The sequence below is a fragment of the Camelus dromedarius genome, chromosome 9 (genome assembly GCF_036321535.1).
Source record: "Camelus dromedarius isolate mCamDro1 chromosome 9, mCamDro1.pat, whole genome shotgun sequence".
Classification (NCBI taxonomy): Eukaryota; Metazoa; Chordata; class Mammalia; order Artiodactyla; family Camelidae; genus Camelus; species Camelus dromedarius.
The window spans coordinates 1,919,556-1,945,009 of record NC_087444.1 but is presented as its reverse complement, the minus strand read 5'-3'; the positions used below and the strand labels follow the sequence as shown (position 1 = coordinate 1,945,009).

The 25,454-nt window shown below is 47.3% G+C and overlaps 1 protein-coding gene across 6 annotated transcripts in view; it reads left to right on the top strand.

Moving 5' to 3' along the window:
- TGFBR3 (transforming growth factor beta receptor 3) overlaps positions 1-25,454 on the top strand; it is a 182,393-nt gene that overhangs the window by 52,914 nt on the left and 104,025 nt on the right. For all 6 annotated transcript variants that reach the window (XM_064488706.1, XM_064488705.1, XM_064488703.1 and 3 more), the window contains exon 3: positions 20,688-20,872. In XM_064488706.1, the coding sequence (XP_064344776.1) occupies positions 20,688-20,872 (185 nt within the window). The remainder of the gene's footprint in view (positions 1-20,687; positions 20,873-25,454) is intronic.

The following is a 25,454-nucleotide window of genomic DNA, read 5'->3' as shown; positions in this document are numbered from 1 at the left end:
CACAAAATAGAGACATCCAGAGCAGAGATGTACTCCACCAGCATTGGTTTTTAATCAGAATTATTTGTATGATAAAGTATGCTATATGTTCTTAGTTTTTAATTATACAGACAAAACTGTTTGTCTTCATTATACGTGAAATCTTTAAGATACCTTTGTGTGGTAAAAGGTCAAATAATGTGGCAAGACCCAGAGTAAAGTCACCATTCCCCCTCATTTAGCTGACCTCACTCTAGCACCACACCCCCATCCCCCAGGTGAGAACTATTTGCAGTTAGAATTATGTATTCAGTCCTTTTCCCATACACTTACGTACATACACACATTATTTCAGGGAGTTAATAAATTGTATCATTCTTTACGTAGTTTTGTGCAATATGTGATTAAGATATTTTTGTCAGTACTGATAGACTATTTTAGCAGCAGCTTGTGTATTTCATGGTGTAGAGATGTGCCCTCATGAACATTTATGTTATTTCTGGTATTTCTCTATTGTACATACTATGGCAGTTAACACCATTGTGTGTAACACTGTAATAACTTTGCAGTTACGCTGTAAAGTTAAGGTGTAACACAGTTGGTGTATTTACAGTGATACCAATTACACTGTGGTAACGGTGTAATTGCGGTTACGGTGAACTCCTTTGCAGGGACGCTGGGCACTTCAGTCGCTGCCCAGACCTGTCTGAGACGGTTGTAACAGGCTCAGAGTGCTCCTGTCGGCCTTGGTTATTGTGTGGTCACACCCTCCGAAAAGTATTGATTGAGCATTATTGTTGCTTTGTAGGTAAGAGGTTAGTAAAAATTTAATACGTATTAGGTACTCTCAATGTATTGTCTCATTTACGTCTTGTAATGACCCTGTGAAAAAGTGCTACTACTCACCATTTATCAGAAACTGAGACTCAGAAAGACTGTGACTTGCATAAAGTGACGTGGCTTCTAAGAAGCCAGTTCAAAATTTGAACCCTCGTCTTCTGAGTACTAACTCAGTGTCTCTTTCCCCATTGCTCTGATGCTGGTCCATTCCCTTCTAAACGGCTCTAGGGAGACAGATTATAGAAGATGAAATGTCTTTGAGATAATGACTTGCAGCCTGAGGAAACAGGGAGAGCGGGCATCCCCTAGCCTGGGGACTGGGGGTGGTGCTGAAGCCTCTGTCCCCATTGTCAGAGGTGAGATTCATGACCTTGGGAGGCTGTGGTTGTGGCCACACCGGGAGGCCTTGGTGCCCTGACAGCATGTCCTGCTATTGTAAGCCCTGGATTTGATATCATGCTAAGAAAAATAAATCGCCACCAGGAAAGGCTGTCTGCTTAGATGCAGCCGACTCCTGGAGGCCCTCTCCCAACAGCAGAATGGCCCTCAGTGGAATTGTCTCAGCTTCCTTTGAGTGTTACTTTCTGTGCAGATCAAAGGGTTCTTTTCAGCCTGTGGGACAGCCTGGCTCTTTGAGAAGTGGCCCCTTCACGGGGACAGCGGAGTGGGCTGATGGTCAGGACTTAAGGGTTGGTCCAAGCTCTTCCTGGACCCTGTGCTTGGGGGTCCCCTGAAGTAGGCGTGGGCAGCTTTTTCTCCTGGGGACAGAAGATGAGCCGTTTGGGTTCGGGGAGTCCGTTCTGCTCTCTGGCCAAATGACTGTGTCCATGGAACCTGCTGTTAGTGAAAAAATAAAAAAATCTAAAAATAAGTCATCAAATGTATTTGAGGAAGAAAACGAAGAAAACCTGGAAACAACATAACACAATACAACATAAACCCATGATAGAGTAAGTGGCCTTCTTACAATGAGTGTGTCAGCACTTGTAACAGACGCGTGTACTCGAGCGTGCAGTGGTGCAGTGAGTGTACACAAAAGTCAAAAGACAAAGGCAGTCAGTGTTTACATTCAGCCTCCCACCTCCAGAACACAAGCACACAAAGGGTCCACTTGCGAACGTGGAATTACATCTCTGAATACTCTCCGGTCCCCCCTTTCTCCTCCTTTCCTCAAACGTATATTTTGGTTCCTTCCCTCAAGATACATGATGTACGCGAGGGAATGTAGTCGTTGACTCACACTTGTCTACGTAGTGTGTAAAGCGTAATGTTTTGAAACCCCAGGGACGCGGGTCCACGGGGAATCCTAAACGCTGGTTTCCAGCCACAACTGTGTTGGAATGAAAACAGAAAACAATGAGGCATGTGCAGAGTCAGCTCTACTTTGTGTCTCAACTCAGCAGTTTTCCTGCGGCCTACACTTGCCTTAAAAAAAAGGGGGGGGGGAGGAAATGATCCAGTTTAAAAAAAATCTTAATAGTGAAGAGTGAAAATATCAAATAAGGGACACTTAGAAAAAGAAAAGTGAATTTATGGTGAGATACCTTGCTGTTCTTTGCTTGCCTGTGAGGGCTCGAGGGCGGGCACACACCACACCGCACCGCACCGCACACACCGCACCGCACCGCACACACCCCACCGCGCACTGCACCGCGCACACCGCACTGCACGCCGCACACACGCACCGCGCACGTCGGGATGGACGCAGCCGTGCATTTCCGTGGCGGTGAGCGGCAAGCTGGGTTTGGTCATCGGGAAGCACTGGTTTTATTTTTGCTTCCGCTGCCCACTTGCTGTGGAATCTTGGAAATGTCACTTTTACTCATTAATCAGATAGTGCCATGTAATAAATGCGTACTGCGTGCTTGTTACGGCCCAGGCCCCGTCCAGGTGCTGTGCGGGGCTGGGGGGCTGGGCAGCCAGGGAAGGCTTTCCGGACCGCCAAGTGCGCGGTGCTGGGGCAGCGGGAGGAGGCGGGGGGGGGGGGGGGTAGGTGGGAGGGGGCGCGCGCCCCCGCGGAGCCGCAGCCCGCAGCAGGGGTCCGGGAAGGGGCGCCGCCCCGCGCAGCTGAAGGGGCCCTGGGAGGACCTCCGAGGGGGGCCTTAGGGCTGGCTGCGGTTTCAGCACCTCCGGGAATCCTCACGGGGAGCGCCGGCCGGTGCCGGAGCCGGGGAGCGCGGGGCCTTCGGGATGATCGGGCCGGAGGAAAGGGGGCTCTGTTGTGCCAAGTGCTCAACGCCAGGCTGAACTGCCCCTCCGTTCCTCTGGGCCTCGGTGACCCCTGCAAGCAAAACCGCTGAAATTCCCTCTCGCTTCAGCGCGCTAACGGGAGGGCGGCAGGCTTGTGGGCAGGCGCGCTAATGGCCGCTTTTAAGGTCTTGGGCCTTAGTGACCGAAAACACTCAGGATTCCAGCCCTTCATAAAAAGTAGACACCAAAAAAGGCTTTGTCCCCAGCCCCAGACCTTTCGTATTTTCTCATTTTAGCGCTGCCATCCTATTTACTGTAGGGTGGGCTCGTGGAAACCTATTTGGTAAAGAGGGGAAAAAAGCCAAGTGATGTGTCAAGCCTTTTTCACGAATGGTGCAGAAATCCAAATTTACATACAGTAGTTTAAGTTGAAAGATTTGTTAGTGAAGTATTATTTCAAACATCCGTATATGCATCTGCAAAAGGAGAAGAGCCAAGATCGAGGAAGATGTGAACGTCCATATTCACATTTTTTCCCGTTATCAGTAGCATCCTTCAGAAAGTACTGATTAAAAATGAAAGCCATTTCCAGACCTCGGTCGACCTGCCTCAGAGCGTACCAAGCCAGGGCTGAGCTGGGGCCGCCTTCCAGAAGGCGCCGACTTCCTTTCTGCTTGGAACCAATCCCTGTTTTGTTTGACCTTCAGAATATTCACGGCCTTGCTGGATATATGGGCCAACATTTGTCCTGGCAAGGCCAGGGCAGTTTAAGGCTGGTGTCCACGGGGACTGCTCTGTCGGTGGTTAACAGCAGTGGGAGGAAGGTAACTATAGTAACCAGATATTTGCATCCTCTCCGGCTCACAAATCAAGGGCGGGATTTAAAACAGGCAGTACTGGAAAACAAACAAACAAAAACCTTCTTGCAGGTCCTGTTTGTCTAAACTTCTGAGAACTCTGCCAAGGTCAGGGTGTTCTTTTGCAAATGACCTTGTCATGAAGAGGGGATTGCATTTCATTTATTATGCTGGGCTAATATCTGCAGGCCTCTAAAGACTGTCAAATATGGACCTTGAGAAGAGCAGTTTCCCCGCTCTGTGAACAATATGTTCTTTATGAGGCTTTGTTTGTTAAAAATACTGTCAGAGGGTTAGGATTTGTATTACATAGTAATGCTGACTGCCGTTAGGCCTCAGGGTATCTTTTTTTGATCAGGCCAGAGTTAAATCCAAAGCCTAGGGTAGAGTTAAAAGTTACTCTTCCTTTTATTTTTATTTTTTATTGTTTTACTTTAACAGATGATGCTTTTTTCCCCTTCCGATCTTCCTGAGATACAGTTGACATGCAGCCCTGTGTGTTTCAGGAGCACAGCATAATGGTTTGACTTACATGCATCACGAAATGACTAGCACAGTGAGTTTAGTGAACACCCATCATCTCATAAACATACAAAATAAAAGAAAAGAAAAAATATTTTTTCTTGTGATGAGAACTCTTAGGATTTACTCTCTTAACCACTTTCCTGTGCAACATACAGCAGTGTTCGTTACATTAATCATGTTGTGCATCACATCCCTAGAACTTATTTATCTTGTAACTGGAAGTTTGTACCTTTGGCCTTCATCCAGCTTCCCCTCCTCCCACCTACCCTCCCTTGTTATTCTTACTTTAAAGCAAATACATCACTAGAGTTACTGTTGTATGCTAGGATTTTGAGTACTTCGTGAGATCAGTAATTCTCACTACCTTGGGGCCAGTTTGATTCTGTCTAATGTGCGGTTGCAAAGATGATAAATGATAAGGCTCAGGGATTAGATGAATTCATACATGGTGACATGAAGATATTTCCTTTAATAAGAATATCCATTATATGGGAGTAAGTGAAAATCATATCCTAATATAGTTGCAACCCTGTATTAATTTAGGGGAAAAAAGTAAGATAAGTACTTTTTTAATGCTTATGCAAAGGGGTATAAAAGAAGGCATGTAATTAAATTTCTTAACGCTTCATTTTGCTCTCGATGTGCTCCCACTGGGTAGAGTTATACTTGCATGGTACCGCTGACAGCGGGAGTCTAAAGGTTCCGTTGTGGCCAGCAGATGGGAACCACAGTCTCAAGTGGGTTTCAAGATACAATCGTGTGAAGATGCAGAGACCCCACAGCTGAAACAGGTGCTGTGCTCAGTTCAAGTGAACATTTGGGAGTCCAGAAAGAATCCAGCTCTGTCTAGCCGCGGTCCGAAGTGACTCCTAGCCGACTGCTGTGCACCAGCCCATGTTGCTGGCTGTTAATTGTATGGATGTTTGCTGTTCACTCAATGACAAAAGTGAAAAAATCAAAAAAAAATTTATATATATGAAAGAACATGTTACACGCTGTCTGCTCAGTCTACCCTTTGCGTCTGCTTACTGCAGTTGAGAATGCAGGAGTGGTAAGCAAAGCTCAGTGGTTAGGTATGAAAAATAGCTGAGAAAAATGAGCAGAGAGGAAGAAAAATGGATGTTTTGATAATCTTTGTCAAATGTTTTCTCAGAGCCCAGGCTCGGGTTTAAAGCGTTATATGCACATGTGGGCTTTGGCCTCCAGTAGGTTCTTTTGATCGGGATTCAGCCTTGAGTTGAACTTTGAGATAGGCTGTTTTCTTTTTCCTTTTCAATTACTAAGCTACCAGTCTGCTGTCGTTTGTTGATCTGTTCCTCCTCGTACCCTCTTTCTGTTGTTTTCTGCAGAAGCTGCTGTTTGTTCGGGAATACGGGGCTTCTGCACGTAGCATTAGGGTCTGCCTGCCTCTGTCTTAACCAGGAATGGAGAAAGTCTGATCCAGTATTTCAGTTCACAAGTTTAAGTGGACTTAAAGGGGTTCTAATGCAGTTATTTGCTCTAAGCTCTAGTTTCTAAATCCCCATTTCTTTATGTAATAATACGCGAGTTGCCACTCTGAAGGCTTCTCCACTCCTGTCTTTGCTGAGCTCTTGGCCCTCAGGTGTTTAGGAAGGGTCTGATCACCGCCAGCTTCTCTGCTTTTCATTCGACTTTGTAACAGAGCTGTTGAAGTCCAAACTCTTTTAGACAAACCCTATTCATTCGCCTCTTATACAGGTGCCTCCCTTAATGATGATTATGGAACTCTTACAGAATTATAAGCTTATAGAATTCTTTGCTATCCATTAGGTAGTTCATTTTGGCAAGACAGGAAACTCAGGGATGTGGCCCGGCTCAAGCATCTCGTTAGTGACAGGGCTGAGTCCAGAACTGTGGTCTTCTAGCTCCAAGTTCAACCTTCTTTCTTCTATGTTTCTAAGGTTCATGTTGTATGAGCTTCTTTTTTTGGAGGAAGAAGGTAGGACGGTAAGGAGAAAGGAGGTTCATTTCTATTGATGTTTCTCATGTTTATTGATAATTCCTATATATTTGTATAGAGCTTCCTGATTTAATTTAAAAAAAAAAACAACCTTTCTAATGCACGGCTTCACTTGCTTTCCTCACCACCCTGGGGATTAGCTAAGACAAGTATTATTTCATTTATTTTCAAGATGAGGAAACTGTCTCAGGGAAGTGATACGTTATGAATTGAATTGGAGCCGTAGCCCAGACAGGGCTGGATTAAGACTGAAGTGAGTGAGAATTCCCTGTGGGCTTTTCTTTCTGTAACATACACAGACCCTCTGTCGGGTGTCAGTTGCCGTGTTAGATGTTGTGGATTCAGAAATACCTGTTTCTAAGTGTATTGTGATCTAGTAGAGGTTTTCAGGGCTGTGGGGTGGTGCTGGAGGCTAACTCTGTCTAGGAAGTCATTTCTCCAGCAGGGAGGAGGAGGTAAATTCGGAAGACGTCGTGTTGTAAAGCACCGCCAGGTATGTGTTTGCTGTTGTGAGTGCCTGTTTTGCCTGGGGTTTATCCACTCCTATGCATTAGGACAGAAAAATAAAGATCGTTCTGCTTTGGCTCCCGGAAATAGTTTTATATTTTCTGGAATTTCCTCACTTATTGTCTTTAATATTCCAAAGTTTTATTATGACTCATTTTGGCCATCCAATAATAGAAGAAGTAGGTGTAGGCCTGTTTGAAGAGGCTTATTAAGGAATTTGGGGGAAATATGTTTTTGAAGGCTGTAAACATTAAACTTTGCTTAGTCTTGAGATTTATGTCATGGGTTTCAGCTCTGCATGTTCTTGTATTTTTTGAGTGGGAGGCGGTGAAAAGTTATGAGTTAAAAAAGCAGAGTTTAATTTTTCTTTTTGGCTCAAATACATGGTTTTACCATAAACTACTGAAAGCTTCCTGTTCTTGTTTGATAAAAAGGCCACTTCCATTCATTGTTTCCATGCAACTTCCTATACTTTTTACAGTAGAAAAAGGTTGAGAATGAGGATAAATTATGAGTTATCTCTGGGGGCAAAGAAACTCTATTTCATTTCAGAAAAAGAGCTTAAAAAAGTGAGCTTCCTGAGTGTGTGAAGCCGCAGTGGTCCTCAGTGTGTGCCCTTCCTTTCACAGCCGTGGTTTGTGAAGAGTTCAGTCTGATTTGTAAGTCAGACTAACGTGGAAGTCAGGCAGTTGGGCGGGGAAGAGTCATGTCATGACTTGATTCTGGAGAGCTGCAGGGTGACGTCACTGTGCTGGAGAGGGGCTTTCTTTGTGAAATGGCATGTCCAGCACATAGCCTGCCCTGCTCTGTATTTACACCGCAGGTCATTTGTCCTGACTGGGAGCAGGGGCCACTGGTGGGGTGTCTGATCGCCCTGACGCTCCTGCTAAGCATTGCTGGGAGAGTGCAGACAGAGGGTACCGCAATTACAAGCTCCACTGAGGAACTGCAGAGGAGGAATGTGCAGATGATGCTGAAATGGCCATTGATCCGGGATGTGCTGGTTCAACAGCTCTTCATCCTAGAAACTAAAAAAGCGGGGGAGACACCACGAGACCTTCATATATATACACGAGACCTAGTCATATATTTGCTCTCTCCCCTTCTTGAAGGGTGAAAATTTCAGAAGTACTCGAAGCCCTGGCGCAATGGGAGAGCAGGGCTGTGGGCACAGTTTTTGTGCGAATGAAATCCCCAGCAGCTCACCCTTAGTGCCGAGCTTCCCGGCCTGTGCTGCTTGCCATTCGAGTTAGACCAGTGTGGACAGCGGCGCTAATGTTGTTGCTAATATTGTCACTCATGTTATTATGCAGTGTCATTTTTATAGCAGGTTTGTGTGTTTGGGGCACATGAAGGAAGCCAAAAAGGTTTGGTGAGTTACTTGGAAGACAGCTGTCAAAAGCCTGTATCAGTTACTCGGGCGGCGCGACGGCCCGCAGCCGGAGCTTCCTGACTCGGCGCTGAGCGCACAGGGCGAGCCGCGGGACCGCGCTGGGGCTGCGGAACAGGAACGCAGACGGGACGGGCTGAACGTCAAGCAGAGCAATATGGGGCCATCTGGTGTAGAGATGAAAACGAAAATACGATACCAAGTGTTATAAACTGTAATTAGTGTTCATAATGAATACCCTCTGCCCTCAAAAAAAAAAAAAAAGAATTAATAAGTGGTATTTGGGATATTTGGGACACTTAACATGGCTAGGAAGTGACTATGCATGTAGTATGTTTTAGGCAGATATCCCTTAGGAGTAACTACAGTCACTTTCTTTTCTGAAAGGAGTAAAGCCTTCGTGTTTTGGAGGTTTGCTTGGGTGGCCTGTCCCACTGCTGGCCAGTGCTGAGGGAGTGAGGCGTTGACTGTGCGGCCGCGAGGTGGCTGGACGGTGGGAAGAAGGGAGGGAGGAGGATATGAAATCCCGAGAGAAGGGATTAATTATGACTGTAAATAACGGATTATTGTAGGTTTGGTACATTTTTTCCTGTGCAAATCTTGAAACAAAGCCCTTTTTGTTTTAGGAATTGGCACCTAAAGGATTTTATTTTCACATTGACCATCTGAAAGTGTTAGAACTTGTCTCCACGTGAGAAAAGGCGAATTCCCTCTGGCAGAGCGGTTTCCGAAGGCTCACTTGAGAGGGGCAGAGAGGAGCTAGCTGATCCAGGGTGGAAAAACACCGAAGAAAAGCTTTCCCCAAGAGAACACACTGATTTCAGAAAAACAGAAATGGCTTTGATTGAATGTGACAAACTAGGGGAAAAAGCTTGAGCTTTGACACGTCATCTGACACATCTGTTTTGAAAGGTTGCTCTGTCAGGTACAGCTGTGCGCTCCACAGGCCCTCACTGTGCGGTTTTGACATGAGCACGCTTAGATGTTTCTCTGAACAGGTATCTCATTTATCCTAGTCTTAAATTTTGGGGGCAAGTTTATTAAAAAATAGTACATTAATTTATTTTATACTTATCTTTAGGTTAAATACAACTTGATTGACTCAAACCCCTCTCTTTTAGCCTTTTATTAAACTGGTAACTTTGTTTAGGTTTTATCCTTGTAGAAGTTATTTATTGACCCAGCACGGCAAAATCCAAACCCTTTGATTCATTGAATGGTGTGTTTTTAAAAATCGAGATGACAGAATCCCTTAAAACCTTTAGCAAACCAATGCCACTTTGTTTTTTTGCCTTCAAACCTACATTAATGTAAATTATTGGTTTAAAAAGTAGAAAAAAAAGTCCAATTCTAAAAAAGGAGTTTTTGTGCATACTAGGGAGAATTGCCTGAAACCCTGAATGAAATTCACCAATGTATTCCCTCTATTTTTAATAAGGCTATAGAATAAAAATTATGCACCTATGCTTTTTTTTTGTAAAATGACTTAAAATCATTGATCCTTGCATTATAATAGGCCTCTTAAATTCAGACTTGGTAAGAATAATTTCTTATCCAGAGAACAGATTTGTTTCCTTTTTATGAGATCTTGTAAATGTCACATTTTTACTTTTACCTCGGCTACTAGGAAGCTCAGAGCTGATTTGATGCTCAGATGAAATTGTTTTCTTTAGCTAAGTTCTTCAATAACATTTCTTTTCCTTCTTTCTTTCTTTTTTTTTTTTTTTTTTTTTTTTTTTGCCATAGCCACTTTTAATTGATTGGCAGCTGAAGTGGTTTTATGGGCCTGTTTTTTTTTTTTGGTTTATTTTTTATTACCAGCCCTCAATTTCCTATCTAGAAGGAGTTGAATATATACATAATAAAGGAATATATGGCATGACATTTTGGTTGGATCAGGAATTTTCTAGGAACAGAGCCCACTAAAGCTGGGGCTCTGGTCAGACCTAACTTGATACATTAATTTTGCTTCTCTAGGACCAGAAGCTATGGCAAAACTCATCTGAAAATTAGGAAGAATTGGAAGTGAAGATCTTCATACCAACTCCTTTACAGGGATGTTTTAAACTCTCTGGGTGACAGTGAGGACGTTGAACCACATGGCATCCAATTTCCTTTAAGCTCTAATATTCTATGATTTCTAATGCAAAAGGAGGGTGAGATAGGTTGAAAAGTATTTTTCAGAACACATCTCATAGTTGGAGAGATGGTAATGATAATAATATAATAAATATATTATAATAAGTTGTATGATAATAAAAATGAGTTAATCCCAAGAACAGGTTTCTTTTGGCTCCTTGGCCAAAGAATTCATCATTCAACAAGTCTTTGTGAACATGTGCCACATGCCAGGCACTGTGCCAAGCACCTGGGTAGGTAGAGGATGAGCAGGAGAAACACGGTCGCTGCCTTCATGGGTTCCCAGCTAAATGGGAGACACACAGACACCTGTCAGAATTAAAGAAGCAACGGATCCATAACTGAGAGCTGATATTGGCTAGACAGGGAAAGGGTAGCAGATATGACAGGCTTATGGAGTCTCTGAATGTAATCGGGTACAGAAATGTGGTTCTGGGCCAGGGCTGCTCAGCTGGGCACAATCCATCTGTCTTTCTAAGGCTTGTTGTTCCTCCGTCTACACTGAGAAGTCCCGGCAAAAGTGCTGTTTGGCCCATAACTGCTGCGAACCGTGGAAATTCCAGCTCCACAGATTCTCCCGAGCCTTTTAGCTTCTGGTGAAAGGAGCGAGAGCACCCTCGTTGTTCATAGATTTCTCTGCAAACCATCAGCTGTTTCTTTCCTAACAGGAGCACCTGAGCAGCAAGCTAACAAGCTGGAAGAGGAAGCATTATGGCTTAGTGTTGTAACTGGATTTGACGTGTAGACCGATACTCGGTAATTTGGCATTCATGTTAAGCGTTTCCTGTGTTCCTTTAACAACCAATTGTTGAGTGCCCTGACTATATATAAAACCCTTAAAGGAAACGTATTTCAGTTCATGGCCCAGGTTGTACACATGACTGTAATTAGTAATATTTTGCATGGCCAAAACAAAAGTTGGGATTTCCTTTTTTAATCTCTCGCCTTCTATTTATAACCAGGACCAATGGTTACAGGCTGTGATTCAGCTCCCCAGCCATTGTGGCTCCCCTTCCGTCCTTCCCAACCGTCCCCCCGACTTATAGCTTCTTGTCTTGCCTCTTACCCAGACTCTGCACCCCAGCCCTAAGCGAGGGTTCCCAGTCCCAGAGAATGCCCGATGCACCTGTGTTTCTGTGCACGTCTCTATCTCTCCCCGCCCCCCCAATTTTTTCTTTCTCATCAGGCACCAGTTTGCTAGAGGTGAAAAAGAGCAAATTAGTTGAGCAAGTGTCTTAAGTGCACGTCAAGGTCTGAGATGAACTTGTTCGGTGATGTCATCCCTCAGGGTTAACGAGGGGCCGCTTTCCAGCCCTGCGAGTTTCACTCTGCCATACAATACCGCATTAGTAGGAATTAAGTTGTAATTTTTATTGGTTATATGCCTAAAGTGAATTTAGTATTTTGAATCCAGATCAATTATTTTCCTTTTAATAAAGGAGTCTATTTAAAAAAATATATTTTGTGGATCACAAACACGCAGTTGGAGAAAACATAACATTTTCTTCCATCCTCCAAATCATCAGATCTGCTCTTGGTCTCTGCAACAACGTTCCGTCAGTTCTAATCTCCCCATAAACGAACACTTCGTTCCCAGTTTCCTTTAGGTCTTGTTGAAAGAACAAGAGCAGGTGCACCATCTTATCCACTGAAAGTAAACAATAAGGGAGTCACCCAGGGGGTGCCAGATGATTCTGGATTGTGGGAATTCCCTGGAGGCAGAAACCTGGCCCTTCTCACCTTGGGGAGTTGTGCTTCCAGACTGTGCTCAGAGAGCAGGAATTTTTTACTCTCACTCTGTACACAGCTTTATTTTAAATCTTCCCAGTGCAATTCTTCAAAATAATTTTTGGGAGTAATGACTAGGGAGTGATATTAGAACATCTTACCTTAGCTATTTTATTAATCATTCTAAAAGCTCATAAAGAAAACATTTTTTCAATTGGAGAAAATGTTTTCATTCATCTAGTTCTCCTCCCCCTGGGGACTTGATGTCTCTAAGAGTCACTGAAATTCGTGAAGTGTTTGCATGCATGATGCCTCATTTGATCTGTGAGTCGAGCCTGTCATGAAGTAAGAGGAAGGTGATGGGCCTTACGGACAAGGTCACACAGTGGGGAGGGGCAGACCCTGACTTGGATGCTGCTCCTGTGCCCCTGGTCTCTGATGCAGGGACTCGCCTCCTGCTGCGCCCAGTGGTGCCCTCTGGGACATGCTCATTCTCCTGCCTTTTCTCTTCAGGTTATAGAAACTGCCAAGGGAACAACCCCGCCTCCCCACAGAGCTGCACACACACCCCTGATGCTTCTTGTTTGCAGGGTGGTGTCCTGCTCCGATGGAGGAGTGAGTGCACCTTATGGCTTGGCGCTTCCCAGCACTGTGAGGGTTTAGATTCTTTAAGAAGCTCTGCCCGCTGCTTCCCTTCAAATGTGTGAAAACACAGCTGGCACACAGGAGGGTCTTCGACGTGGCTGCGCCATGATTTCAGCACAACAGTACACAAATAGCAACACAAGCATGCACTGGCTTTTGGCCCGACAGGTTGGCAGTTGGCTCCTGGGAAGAGAGTTGGTTTGTCAGGGGAAAGGTTTGGATTCAGATGTTCACCTGGAGAAAGAGAGAAACTCTGGTAAGATATGCTTCCGGAGTTGTTCTGTGAAAAAAAAAAACCTGGCTGCTTTTCCTGAGAAATCTGCACTGGGGGTTTTAGCACACTGTATAGTATGCTTCTGCCTTTCTCTTACCAAGGATAAGCCAAGTTTTGTTGTTGAAAACCCCAGGTGGGGGCTGCGGCAGAAGGGCCCCCTTTGGATTTTAATGGCAGTACATTCCGCAGCTCCATCCCTGGGGGCTGCGGGTCCGAGGAGTTGTAATTTGAGACGGTGTAAACATGAACATGTGTTGTGCACCCTGCGTGCGCTCAGGGCCTTCCAGGTGCTTTTCCTGGGAGCTTTGTTTTTGCGTCGTATCCTGGTGCTCGTTGCATCCCCTCTCACAAAGCCCATTAGAGCCCGGCTGTGCTCTTGGCTGAGAGGTCACCCTGGGCACCCTTCCTTACAGACTCTGGCGTCCTGTGGGGGTTGAGCGGATTTTCAGCCCAGGGCAGAGTGGACCCTGCAGTGCCCAGTCCCACAGTCTGTGGGAGTTTGTCCCTCTTTGCAGCTGACCGCATTGCGGAATTCTCTGTGGGATAGTAACAGAAACCCTTGTTAGCCAATGATGTTGTTGGAATAAAATCTCCCCGCTGCAGTGTCTTGGTCCCAGGCTATAATGTTACCCGTTGATTCCCTCTGCATCTTTACCACTTTTATTACAGCGGAACACACGCTCCTCATTAGTGCTCTGGGTGATATGGGGAATCAGCGTGCTGGAAATTGTGTGAAATAGGTACCAGATGTTTGTGTCAACTTGGTATGCGTTGGTATTCAGAATGCTTAAGGATCACATTTAATTAAATGTGAAAATTACTTACTATACCTTCCCCCAAACAATAAGGCTCCCTCTCCCCACCCCGATGTTTTACTCTGTGGTGCATGAGGTGTGATATTAATTTCTTTGGGGACAGATTAAATTTAAAGTGTGTGCAGCAAATGCGTCTGTTCCCAAATGCTTTGTCTGCATTTTGTCAAGTCTTGGGGCTGGCCTGCAGCCAGTGTGGATGTGGGGGTTCTGTAACTGAGATTGGAATGCTGTGTTGCAGCTCGAGGACATAATGAAAGGGTGAGTCCATTTGCATTTTTTTCTTCAAGTGGAGCTGGAAATTCAGACATTGATGTTATAGCCAGACCTTCGGAACATTTCCCACGCGAGCAGATAAGCGAGCATTGGTGAGAAAGAGGAAGACATTTGGTAAAATGAGAAGTGAGCTTGTGCTTTCTTGTTAAGTTCATGAGGTCTTTCAAGTCAACCAAAAAAAGTGCAAGTGTGAAACAAGCAGTTTATTTCATACTTGATTTTATCAGGCGTGAATTAATGTTTGTGTTTGGCGGATACCTTAGCCTGTTCGTCAGGTCCTGAGGTGAAGGACGGGAAGTGCAGGGTAGAAGCAGGCAGTGCCTTGTCATGGGAAGAACTTGGGTCCGGAGTCTGGGAGACCCAGGTTCGAATCCCACCCTGCCACTTACTGGTGGTGTGTGACCTTTGACACGTTCCTTAACCTCTCTGAGTCGCAGTCTCCACCACTCTAAAATGGGGCTTTTAACACAGTCTTTACAGTGGTGTTATGAGGATTAGAAACAATATGTGAACAGCAGGCGGCTCAGAGAAGGTGCGTGGTAACTGTGCCGTGAAGACGTAAACCCTGCGTGTCCTGGGGTGGGGGTTCCCACCACCTGCTTCCCGCTGTGGCCCAGGTGGCCCGGCTGCTCAGCAGAGGGCCCTGCTTCGTGAAGGAGGCGCCTGGCCGGGGCGGCCTGGCGAGTTTCTCACCGCAGGGTTTACTGAATCTGTGCTGTCTGCAGGCCAGGAAGTGTTTCTAGTCCGTCGAAGTCGCCTCTCATGGGTGAAGAGGGGCTGTGTCTGTCCTGGCGGCCGAGGAGGGTGTCCTGGGGAGGAAAAGCCTTCTGACTTCAGTTAGACGTTCTGGGGAGTTGTGGCCAGGTCATGCACTAGATGTGCAGAACCACAAAGCCGTCCAGGCGGGGTGGCAGCAGCCAGGAGCGTCTCCGCGGGTGCGCTACGGCCAGGGCCGCCCTGCCGCCCCGCGCGCCCGGCTCGCTGGCTGCAGCCGGCTGCTCACGGTGGGAACAGCACCTGCTCCACCCACGGTACGCGGCTTCTGTGAGCTTCAGATGAGCAGTTGTGAAATGCCCTTTAGTTATAAAGTATGGCACACGGTTAGGAGGGTGTCGTGTGTGAGTGCTGTTGCCTGCAGCCAGCATCTCTTTCTGGTGTCACCTGTGCCCTGTCGATTCTCACTGTGGCAACGTAGCCGTCGCTGTGCTGTCAGCGTCAGCACCCGAGCAGGTGGCTCACTGGCCTCCTGACTGTGGGGAAGAGACTGCTCCGGGAGGGAGGGCTGTGCATTCTCCGCAGCGGCCACGGGAGGATCTCCCAGCCTCCCGAGGCTGTCGGCGAGAGCCCGCGCCGCACAGAAGTCAGCCCAGGAGTCAGACAGGGGTTCGGAACGTGTTTTCCTGGTTTCAGGCCTTTGTGACTGTGAGTGCTGCACTGGGGCCCCGTGGTGGTCGAGTGAGAATCGTGGCCACCTTACTGCCTCAGCTTGTGCGGGAGGGAGGGCCTGGGAGGGTCACCCTCTTCCCAGGTGGAGGCTCTTCTGCCTGGAGATGGGTCCAGCACTGGGTGAGCAGACTGCTGCAGAAAGCACTGTGAGGCCAGCGGGGAAGGATGGGAGGCAGCTCAGGGGGGCAGGCTGTCTGCAGGAGGGGCAGGAAGGCCCGGGGCTGGCCCAGGAGGTGGCGGGGTGAGGCAGGCGTGTGCTGTGCTTATGTGCTTATGGGGGGGAGCATCTGGGACAAGAGGCAAAAACAGGTTTGGTTTCCTGCCTCTGTGACATTTGAGGGTGGGGAAGCCCTGGCAGGGCTTATTAGCAACCAGAATGCCACTTCCTTCAGCTCATGATTGATTTTTTCCCCTTAGTATAAGATCGAGGCTTTGGCTACTAGGTAAAGAGTCAAAGGAAGAACTCTAAGAGTCTCCTGCTGGTATGAAATCCTTTGAGCGTGGATCACCTCATGGTTCTCTCCCTTTTCCTCTCCTACCCACTTCCCTCATCAGTATTTGCGTGCGTACTGTGTGCCAGACGTTATGCTGGGATAAGAGATGCAGCAGTAAACAGAGTGACTGTGTTCCATTCTTAGGTGGTGTTTGCAGTCTCTGGGTGAATGCAGACATTAAACAAATAATGCACAAATAATTATCCAAGTGTAACCACATGAAGTGCAAGGAAGAGACAGAGTACCATGAGAGTATCTAAAAAATGTGTATCTAATGTGGTAAAGGAAGAAAGCTTCCCTGAGCAATCTGAAGAATGAGTAGGAGTTCATCACACCAAGGCAGAGGAAAGGAAGAGGGATGGTGGGGAAAGTGCTGCTGCAAGAACCCTTGTGTGTGCAGGCCCTGGTGGGAAGAAGGCTGGCACCTCTGATGAAGCAAAATAAAGCCAGTGTATTAATTAAGGTAAGTTAAGCTGTAAATGTCAGAAAACCCCATATAATATTGGCTTGATAATAAGAGAAAAGTGATATGTGTTTCATATTAAAAAAAAAAAAAAAAGCAGTCCAGAGCTGATCCGACAGCTCCATGTTCATCGACGACCCAGGCAACTTCTGTCTTACTGCTGTGCCTGACTCAGCATGTCGCTTCCCTCTTGGCCCAAGATGGCTGCTTTAGCTCTGTCCATCACATCTGTATTCCAGCCAGCAGGAAGGAGGAAAGGGCAGAACACAACTCTTTCTCTTCTTAAAAAACTTCTTAGAAATTGTGTATATCACCTCTGGTTATATCTTACTAACCAGAATTTGGTCACATGACCATACCTAACTGTAAGCATTACCTAGGACTTCCAGTACAGTGTTGAAAAGGAGTGGTGAGAGGGGACATCCTTGCTTTGCTCTTGATCTTAGTGAGGAAGCCTTTAGTTTTTCACCATTAAGTATGACATAAGCTGCAGGTTTTTTGTACACGTTCTTCATCCAGTTAAGGAAGTTACCATCTATTCCTAACTTGCTGAGAGTTTTTATTTATCATTAATGGCTGTTAGATTTTGTAAAGTGCTTTTTCTGCTTCTATTGATATGATCATATGATTTTTCTTATTTTTTTTTAATCAGCGGGTGAGGTGGATGATATTAATTGATTTTTGACTGTTGCATACCTGGGATAAATCCCACTTGGTTGTGGTGTAGAGTTCTTTGTTGGATTCAATTTGCTACTATTCTGTCGAGGGTTTTTGCATCTATGGTCATGAGAGATACTGGTCTGTAGTTCTCTTTTCTTACAGTGCCTTTGTCTGGCTTTGGTATTAAGGGTAATAAGTTAGGATGAGTTAGGAAGTATTCCCTTGGCTTCTGTCTTCTAAAAGAGATTATAGAGAGTTGGTATAGTTTCTTCCTTATATGTTTGTTAGAATTCACCAGTGAACCCACCTGGGCCCAGTATTTTTTAGTGAAAAATTTCACCATATAGAGATGGTAGTCCTGGAGGTAGGTCTGAGTCTGAGGCCTTGGGTGACTGGGGCGACCTTAGACGAGTTACTTAAGACCACTGAACTTACTTTCCTGTTCTTTAAAATGGGGATAGTACCACCTCCGTATGGTAGTGTTGGAAGGATGCACTGCACTGAGCACTTAATGGAAGCTATTTGCTTACTTACTAGACCAGATTGTGTGTTGACCTGTTGAAGGCACCGTTTCTTATATACCCTTGAGGGATGGGGTGAATAATTCCTGATTTCCTTCTTTTCTTTTCTCTTCTTTTTTCCTTCTTTCTCTCTCTCTCTCTCTCTTTCTTCCCCTCCCTCCCTCCCTTCCTTCCTTGCTTCTTTCGTTCCCTCTTTCCTTTTTGGTCTTTTTGGCTTAAGGATATGTTAATCATGTGTTGTAACTTTTTTCTTTTTTAAACTTGGAGGAAAAATAATTCATTAAGAAACCTCAAAAGCCAACACACTCTAGTGTTTCTGAAGGTCAGGGACACTGAGCGTGTTTAGACACTGACCCCGGGGGGTCTCTGTGCACTGCTTCCTTTCTTTGGCCTTGGACTGGCTTATATGACTCATGGCTGGAGCTGCAGCCCATGAAGAGGAGGTCTGCCTATCTTGGACGCTGGTAGGACAGAGAACAGAGACTTTCTTAAGGCAAGGATTACTTGTCCTCAGAGCCGGGGGCATCCCCTCTTATTCCCTTCTCTTTGGGTAAGAGTTTGTCCTCTGATTTGTTGTCTGTGGGTTTTTGCTCTTGCCCAGTGTAGAGATGAGCAGTGTACTGACTTGAGGGAGACCCTGATGGGTGATGGTGGCACGTGGGTGATGGGTGATGGTGCATGGAATGAGCAGGGCAAGTCGAGCAGATTGCAAGCCTTTTGCAGTGTGTTTTGGGTGGAACTCTAGTTGGAGCTTTGCACACATATACAAAAATGGAACTGAAAAGTATTTTCATTTGTGCTGAATTTGTGACAATGGAAAATTCATGGCAGGAGGCTGTGAAACCAATCCAGAAGGGTTTTCCAGTGTGGGTAGCAGTAGCCGCCATGAGTCCCCAGGGTTGAGCAGGAGACTTTTTCTGGAGCGCTGAGGCGTGAAACATACCAGACATCCCACCGCGGCTGGTGAGGGCCTGGGGCACCTGCTCATACTGTTTGCCCTGCTCGGGGACTTCAAGGAATTGACGTCCAGTACCTCCTGACTTCGCTGCCATGACATCTTCCTTCACCACCTCTCTTTCTCAGAAAGCAGCTGGGTACAGGAGAGCAGTCCAGAGGGAGGCAGTGATTATTTGAGAAGGTACATACTTCATTTCAGACCTGATAACTCTTATCAGCCTAGATAATTTCTGTGAGTTCTGAAATAGACTTGGCACGCCAGGCAGGGTGTCTGCTTACAGTATAGCCGTGGAGATGCAGGATTGCTCATTTTTGAACTGTGTTTGCATTTTAGACTGGGCTGTTATCCTGGAGAGTATTTTTATTATGTTGAAGTCAGAAAGAACTCATTGGAGTACTTTCAGGCCTTTTATCAAGTTCCCTTTGAAAGGCTGTGGTCGAGGATGCTGTGTGTTCGAGTCCCTGTCTCCACAGCTATGATATGGGGACCACATCGAGCTGACAGAGGGTATGAGCTTCAAGTGTCACTGGTTCCTTCTTGCTCCTTGGTGTTCCTCTCTGCCAGCTCAGCTAACGTCCCCCACACCACTGTAGCAATTTGTTTCCCATTTAGTTCCTCACAGCCAAATCCAAGTCCCCAGAAGGGGCGCAATCTTTTTTAAGCACAATGATTCATTTAATAAATGTTTTTTGAGCACTTCCTACATGCGAGGCACTGTGATGGGTGCTGAGGATACAAATATAGTAACCCACAGATGTCAGGAGGTCACCCTGGGTTGGCAAAGACAGACGTACACACTCTGGTTATAGTGCAGAGAATGAAACAGCGGACATGGGCAGAGAGATTATGGGAGCACAGAGGAAGCGTACCTTCCTTAACTTGGGATGTGAGTTGTGGGGTTGGAGATAGAATGGAAGAGGAATGTGGATAAAGGAAAAAGCTTGAATATAGACATGGAGCTGAGAAGCATCCTAGTGTGTCTGGAGACCTTTACGCCACTTGGGGTTGCCAGAGAGGGGAAGGGTAAGGCTGGAGAGATAGGAAGGGGCCAGATCACGAGAGGCCTTGTGTGCAGGGGAAGGAAGGAGCTCAGGCTTTATTCACAGGCCAGTAGCTCTCAAGGGACAGGACAAGCCTGCAGAGATGGGAGGAGAGATCTTTGCCTTTGGATCGCCCATTCAGTGGAGGACCACCCTGGCCTAGGTGGACCGTGCTTGTATGGAAGCTGGCTTTGACCTCTAGAGACCAGAGGCTCCTTTTAGGAAGATCAGCAGTTGTCTAGGGACAAAGCCAGTGAAGGCTACAGGAAGTAGAGGTGGGGAGGAGTGGATGGATTTTGGCTTGAAGTTCTGATTGATCAGAGGGAGAACGAGGAAGCAGGAGCCACGTGAGACCAGGGGTCTACTTCTTCCATCTGAGGCTCTGCACACATCCTGCCTCTCTTGGGAGGATCTTTCTGACCTCTCCCAAACTTTGCTGTACAACTCTGGCCCCAGTTGCCTCTGCTCATCCCATCTTGCTTTTGTATGTTCTTAAGTTTGTTTTGCTTTCCCTAAGAAGGGGAAGCACTTAAAAAGTAGGATCTGCATCTTATACTTTTTTTGGTGCAACTTTAGGGGTTTAATATTATTTATGCATAATATTATTGGGGCTTTACACAGTTTATTCCATTTATCTCTGGTTTTCTTCTAAGAAGGGAAGGAAGAATTGAACACAGATGTGAAATGGGAGGCTTCCTCCATCCAGAGGAATGCATTTGTGACTGTGTATCTAAAAGGGAATTTAAATGATCAGATACACATCAAAATCATCCAAAAGGAATTTAAGAGGTTGGGGTTTTAGAAGAATAGACTAGCGTTTTTGCTGTTTAGTTTCGGAAGCAACTTACCTGGAAAGGCAGCTCTGGCGGGCCGGCAGTGGCTGCATCATGCGGAACAATTAGTTTAGTGGTAGCCCCGTTAACTGCTGCTCCTGAGGGGTGTGTTTGTGATTCCCTCTGCAGGTCCAGAGCCCAGGGCCCACTGTGAGCTGTCGCCCGTCAACGCCTCCCACCCGGTCCAGGCCTTGATGGAGAGCTTCACGGCCTTGTCGGGGTGCGCCAGCAGGGGCACGGTCGGGCTGCCGCAGGAGGTGCACGTCCTGAACCTCCGGGCCGCCGACCCGGGGCCCGGCCCGCCGCAGAGAGAGGTAAGCACAGCTGCCAGCTTCCTGCCCACTGCCCCTCTGAATTTGTGAAGACGCTTTTCTGGATAAGGAGTCCTTTTCTTTCTGGGTTTAACGAGGATGCTCACGTATGAACATAAGTGGGGAGGAGGGCATGACTGTACACTCGAGAGAGACGGATTCCAGATAAGCCAGAGGGATTGCGGTTTGGACTCGGCAACTCTCGGACCCCTGTCCAGAGAGGCTTCTCAGCTCTCCAATTTTCCTGGGCCTCCATAGCGGAAAGAATGTTCTTAAGAATTTCATCTTTTACCATGGCTGTGAAAAAACAAAATAAAGTGTCTTTTCTCTGTTACTGTAAAATGCCTTTCCCGTCTCCTCCTGTCCCTGTCTTTCTTCTTTCTTCGCTTTGTCTTGTGAATGTATTGCTCCTGCAGGATGAGTCCGGGGAGATGGAAACACTCTGCAGTCAGGGTGGCAGCACCTTGTGCCTGCAGGAAAGCCCTGTGGGTGCGCAGCTCCTTACGCCACCCAGGCAGCTTCTCAGAGACGGTGGTCTTGGTGGTGGTGGTGGTGGTGGTGACCGCAGCGCACAGTGACTCAGCGTCTACTCTGTCCTCAGACTGTGAAGTGCTCACACTCTTTCTCCATGAGGTCCTATTATTATCCTCGTTTTACAGGTGACAGGTTAAAAGATAACTCACTTGCCCAAGGTCATTGCCTTAAGAGAGAAACGGCTTCCTCTTTCTTGTGGCTCAGCAATGACCTGGGTTGAGGGGTGTGGCCATCCTGCTGCTTTTAAGATAACTCAGTTGGTTTTCTTTCTGTTTCTAAGCTTCTGTGTCAGAAGTGTTACCCCTCAGGTATTCTCTCTCCAGGGAGCGAGGACCCGCAGTAAACCCTGGTCACCGCGAAGTGCAGAAGCTCTGGTGCAGAACGGGGTTTACCTGTGGCCTCTCCTCTGGTCAATAAAGTTAATTTCCAGAGCCATGTGTTTCTGTGCCCCAACCCTCTTCATTCTGGGGGAGCAGCAGTAGGAGAGGCAAGGTGTCCAGAAGGAAAAACAAACCGATTTTCATCTTGTGAAACTGTGCAGAGTTGGCTCATTTCAGAGACAAATCATCTAACCGCTCCAGCCCCACTGGAAATTGTTGCTAACGCTCTTGGTTGCTCGCCATTGTGCTGCAGCCCCTGTTTCAGGTCAGAGTTCTCTGTCCCAGCGATGCGTCTTTAATTCCTAACTTACGGGGAAGGACTTGTGGTGGGAGGGGAGGAGGGGAGGGGTGCGGTCCTGGGGAGCCATGCTGACAGCACAGTGATCGCGCATCCGGTCCGCGTGCGCGCTCGCTCGGAGGCGCCGAGAAGGAAAGCGCGCCGAGCTGTTACAGAGACGGCAGGAGCTGCATGTTACGTCGTGCGGTGCCGCTGCTGGTTCTGAAAGCAGATTCCCACCAGACTGTTGAGGCACAAGGAAGACGCCCTCCCACCCCCGCATTCGCCGGTCAGGCGGGCGGGACGGGCGCTGCCCAGGACGCGTGGAGTCCGCTGGCGTGGAGCGCAGCGTGCTCGGTGAGGGAGTGAAGAAGGCGGGCCTGGGGTGGGGCTGTCTCTAAAACCTGAACGTTGTTTACCTTCCTTCAGTATTTGCATAGCATGTATGTATGAGCTGGGGTTAGAGATTTGAAGGTATTTCTGAGACTGGGCAGCGGAGGGAACTGCCCTCTTGCCTTCTTTGGGGGACTTCGAGGGATCAGACGGCTCTGGCCCAGTCCTGCAGGAGGACGGGGTTCCGGGGCCTGTGTTCTTCGGGAGTCCCCTCGGGCGCCGAGCTCCTGCCGCTCCGCAGGCTCGGGGTGTCTCATGCGCTCAGTGAGTGTCGGGGATGCTGTCGGAGGAGGGGGCCCCGTCAGAGAGAGTGGAGGAGAGCTTGTTTTATGGATGGTAAGATGGGTGGAGAAATGGCCAGCACCTCTCACCTTCTTCACGGACGACTGTGGACACACATTAATGTAGCCATGCAGACAGCTTTGAGAAGTCACTCGGACCACATGACCCAGCAATTCCACTCCTAAGTGGATACCCGAGAGAAAGGGAAACAGGTCCACACAAATGGCAGCATTATTCATAACAGCTAATACGTGGGAACGGCTTCAGGGCCACCCCCTGATGAACGGGTGAGTGAAATGTGGTACGTGTGTCCATACGGCGGGCTGTGACTCAGCACTAAAAAGGAATGAAACAGTGATACGCGCCCGACGTGGATGGACCTTGAGAACGTTCTGCTGAGCGGACGAAGACAGACACAAAGCACACGTACTGTGCGACTCCATTTATATGAACTGTCCGGAGTAGATACATGTACAGAGACAGAAAGTTACCTGCTGGTTGTCTGGGGCTGAGGAGCAGAAGGGAGAAATGGGGGCCGACTGCTCCTGAGTGGTTTCTTCTGGGGGAACAGAAATGTTCTAAAGTTAAATTGTGGTGACGGTTCCATGATCAAGTATGAATATACTAAGTACCGTTAATATGTGTCAATAAATGTGAATATATTAAAAATCATTGAATTCTACTTCAAAGGGATGAATTTTATGGTGTGTGAGTTCGATCTCAGCGAAGTTGTTGAAGAACAACAATTCAACCTGCCAATATTCAAATTACCCGTAAAATTTACCTTAACAGCATCCACGTTTTTTTTAACTAAGATTATTTCCTCCTCCAACTCAGACTCTCCCAACTCTTTCTGCTATTCCAAATGGATACCTTGATTTTTAGGAATATGCTATTATATAAAAACCACAGCCAGTCTGTTCTGAGGGTAATTGTGGGAGGACGAGAGGCAGCCTTTGGGCATGTCTCTACCAATCATTAAGGGCAAATATTTTTCAAGATGAAATGATAAATGTTGTTGCTTATAAATTAGAAAGGAATGCCCTGCTGGCTCCAAGCCCTGATTCCTCTGACCCCGGTGACCCAGCAGTGGTTTTCACCTTGTTCTCCTTAAAGGTGAGGGAGTTACTAAGTCAGTTGTCCCCCCTCCCCGCTTGTTACTGGTGCAGGATCAGCACTCAGATCTATTGTGAGTCATCCCTTCTGTGACGTTTGACCAAACTGCCACCTCCCAGGTGCCTTCAGGTTCCCCAGCGGCTTCTCCTGTGTGGAGGAGGTGGCAGACGACCCCTGGAAGTGGTCACCGCAGCGGGTCGACAGGTGCACTTGTGTTGGATAAACGGCCCTGTAGGCCAGCAGGGAGCGTACATCAAGAACACACTTGGCGCAACAGCGTGTGTGGAGCCTCTGCCGCAGGGCGTGGTTGGCCCTCCGCGTCCCCGCTGTGTTCTCATCACAGACCTCTGGTTGTGTTTTTCATCTGAGACCATACCTCTCATTTGTAATCAATGGTTTTGGAAATAACAGTCCTGGAAGTGAACAGGAAACTGGGAAAAGACTCCGGCAACAGGGGAGGTCAGAAGAGGGCAGAGGCCCTGAGAGATCCGCTTTGTCTTTTAGAGTAAGTGAGGCGGTGTCGTCGTCTTCATCCTGTAGAACCCAGCTCCCTGAGCCCTTTACCTTGGAGTGAGCTGTCCCGCACCCCCCCATACCCCCCCCCCCGAGTCCCTCTGGGTGTTTCCTGGCTCCTGAGAGGGGCTGTAGCACCACCAGAGCCGAGCTCGCAGCAACATGTTTTCATTAGTTGCTGGAATGGCAGCAATTCCGTTTCCTCTCGGCTGATTTTTACTGGGACCTGCTCTGTTTTGTGGCAGTGCTTTTCTATTTCTGGTCTGTCTAACTGCTTGCTTATCATGAAGAGCCCTTAGCTAGCTGTACATATGTGTATAGAAGATACAGGTGTTTAAAATTATGTGTTTGTTTTGACAGTTAATGGGCGTGCCAGTGACTGGCCCTAGGGGTGGAGCGAGGCTCTGGGAGGACCCGTCGTCACGGGAGAGGGGCCAGGTTTAACAACTTCATCCTCACCCATCCGAGAGCTCAGAACACTCCATTCTTTTATGTTTTTACTTATTCTCTGCTTCATTCCAAAAAAGGATTTGGGATGGGCTTACAACAATAGACAGACCAACAGTGTAAGCAGAAATGTGAAATGAGGACAGAAGGGAAGTGTAGTTTGTCAGAGAAGTGTAGTTTAGTTGGCCACATGGGCTAATGTGGTTGGTATGAGTTTGAAGTTCGCCTCCAAGCGTCTTGGCAGGCAGAGCTCAATGGGATGTGTGGTTAATCACACATGTGGCTCTGACTCACTTCTACCTTGTACCTTCTCTGAGGACTGTGGTGTGAAGCTGTCCCTTTCCTGGTTCTTTCTGAGGGCAGGAAAGACCACAGTTGGGAGGACAAGGGAAGTAAACACATAAGAAATGCTAACTGTTCCCCTTGCCTCTCAACAGCTCCCTTGTGCCCCAGGTAACAGTGACAACAGTGATGGTGGTGAAGTGTCTGCTGTGGGCCAGCCACCTGCCCGGCACGTGTGTGGTCTCTGGCCATCCTCGCTATCATCCTGAAAGGGAGGGAGGCTCAGAGAGGTTATGCAGCAGACCTGGGGCGTGGAGCCCACCTCTGAACCCCGTCTGCTGGTCTCTACCGTCCAAGCTTT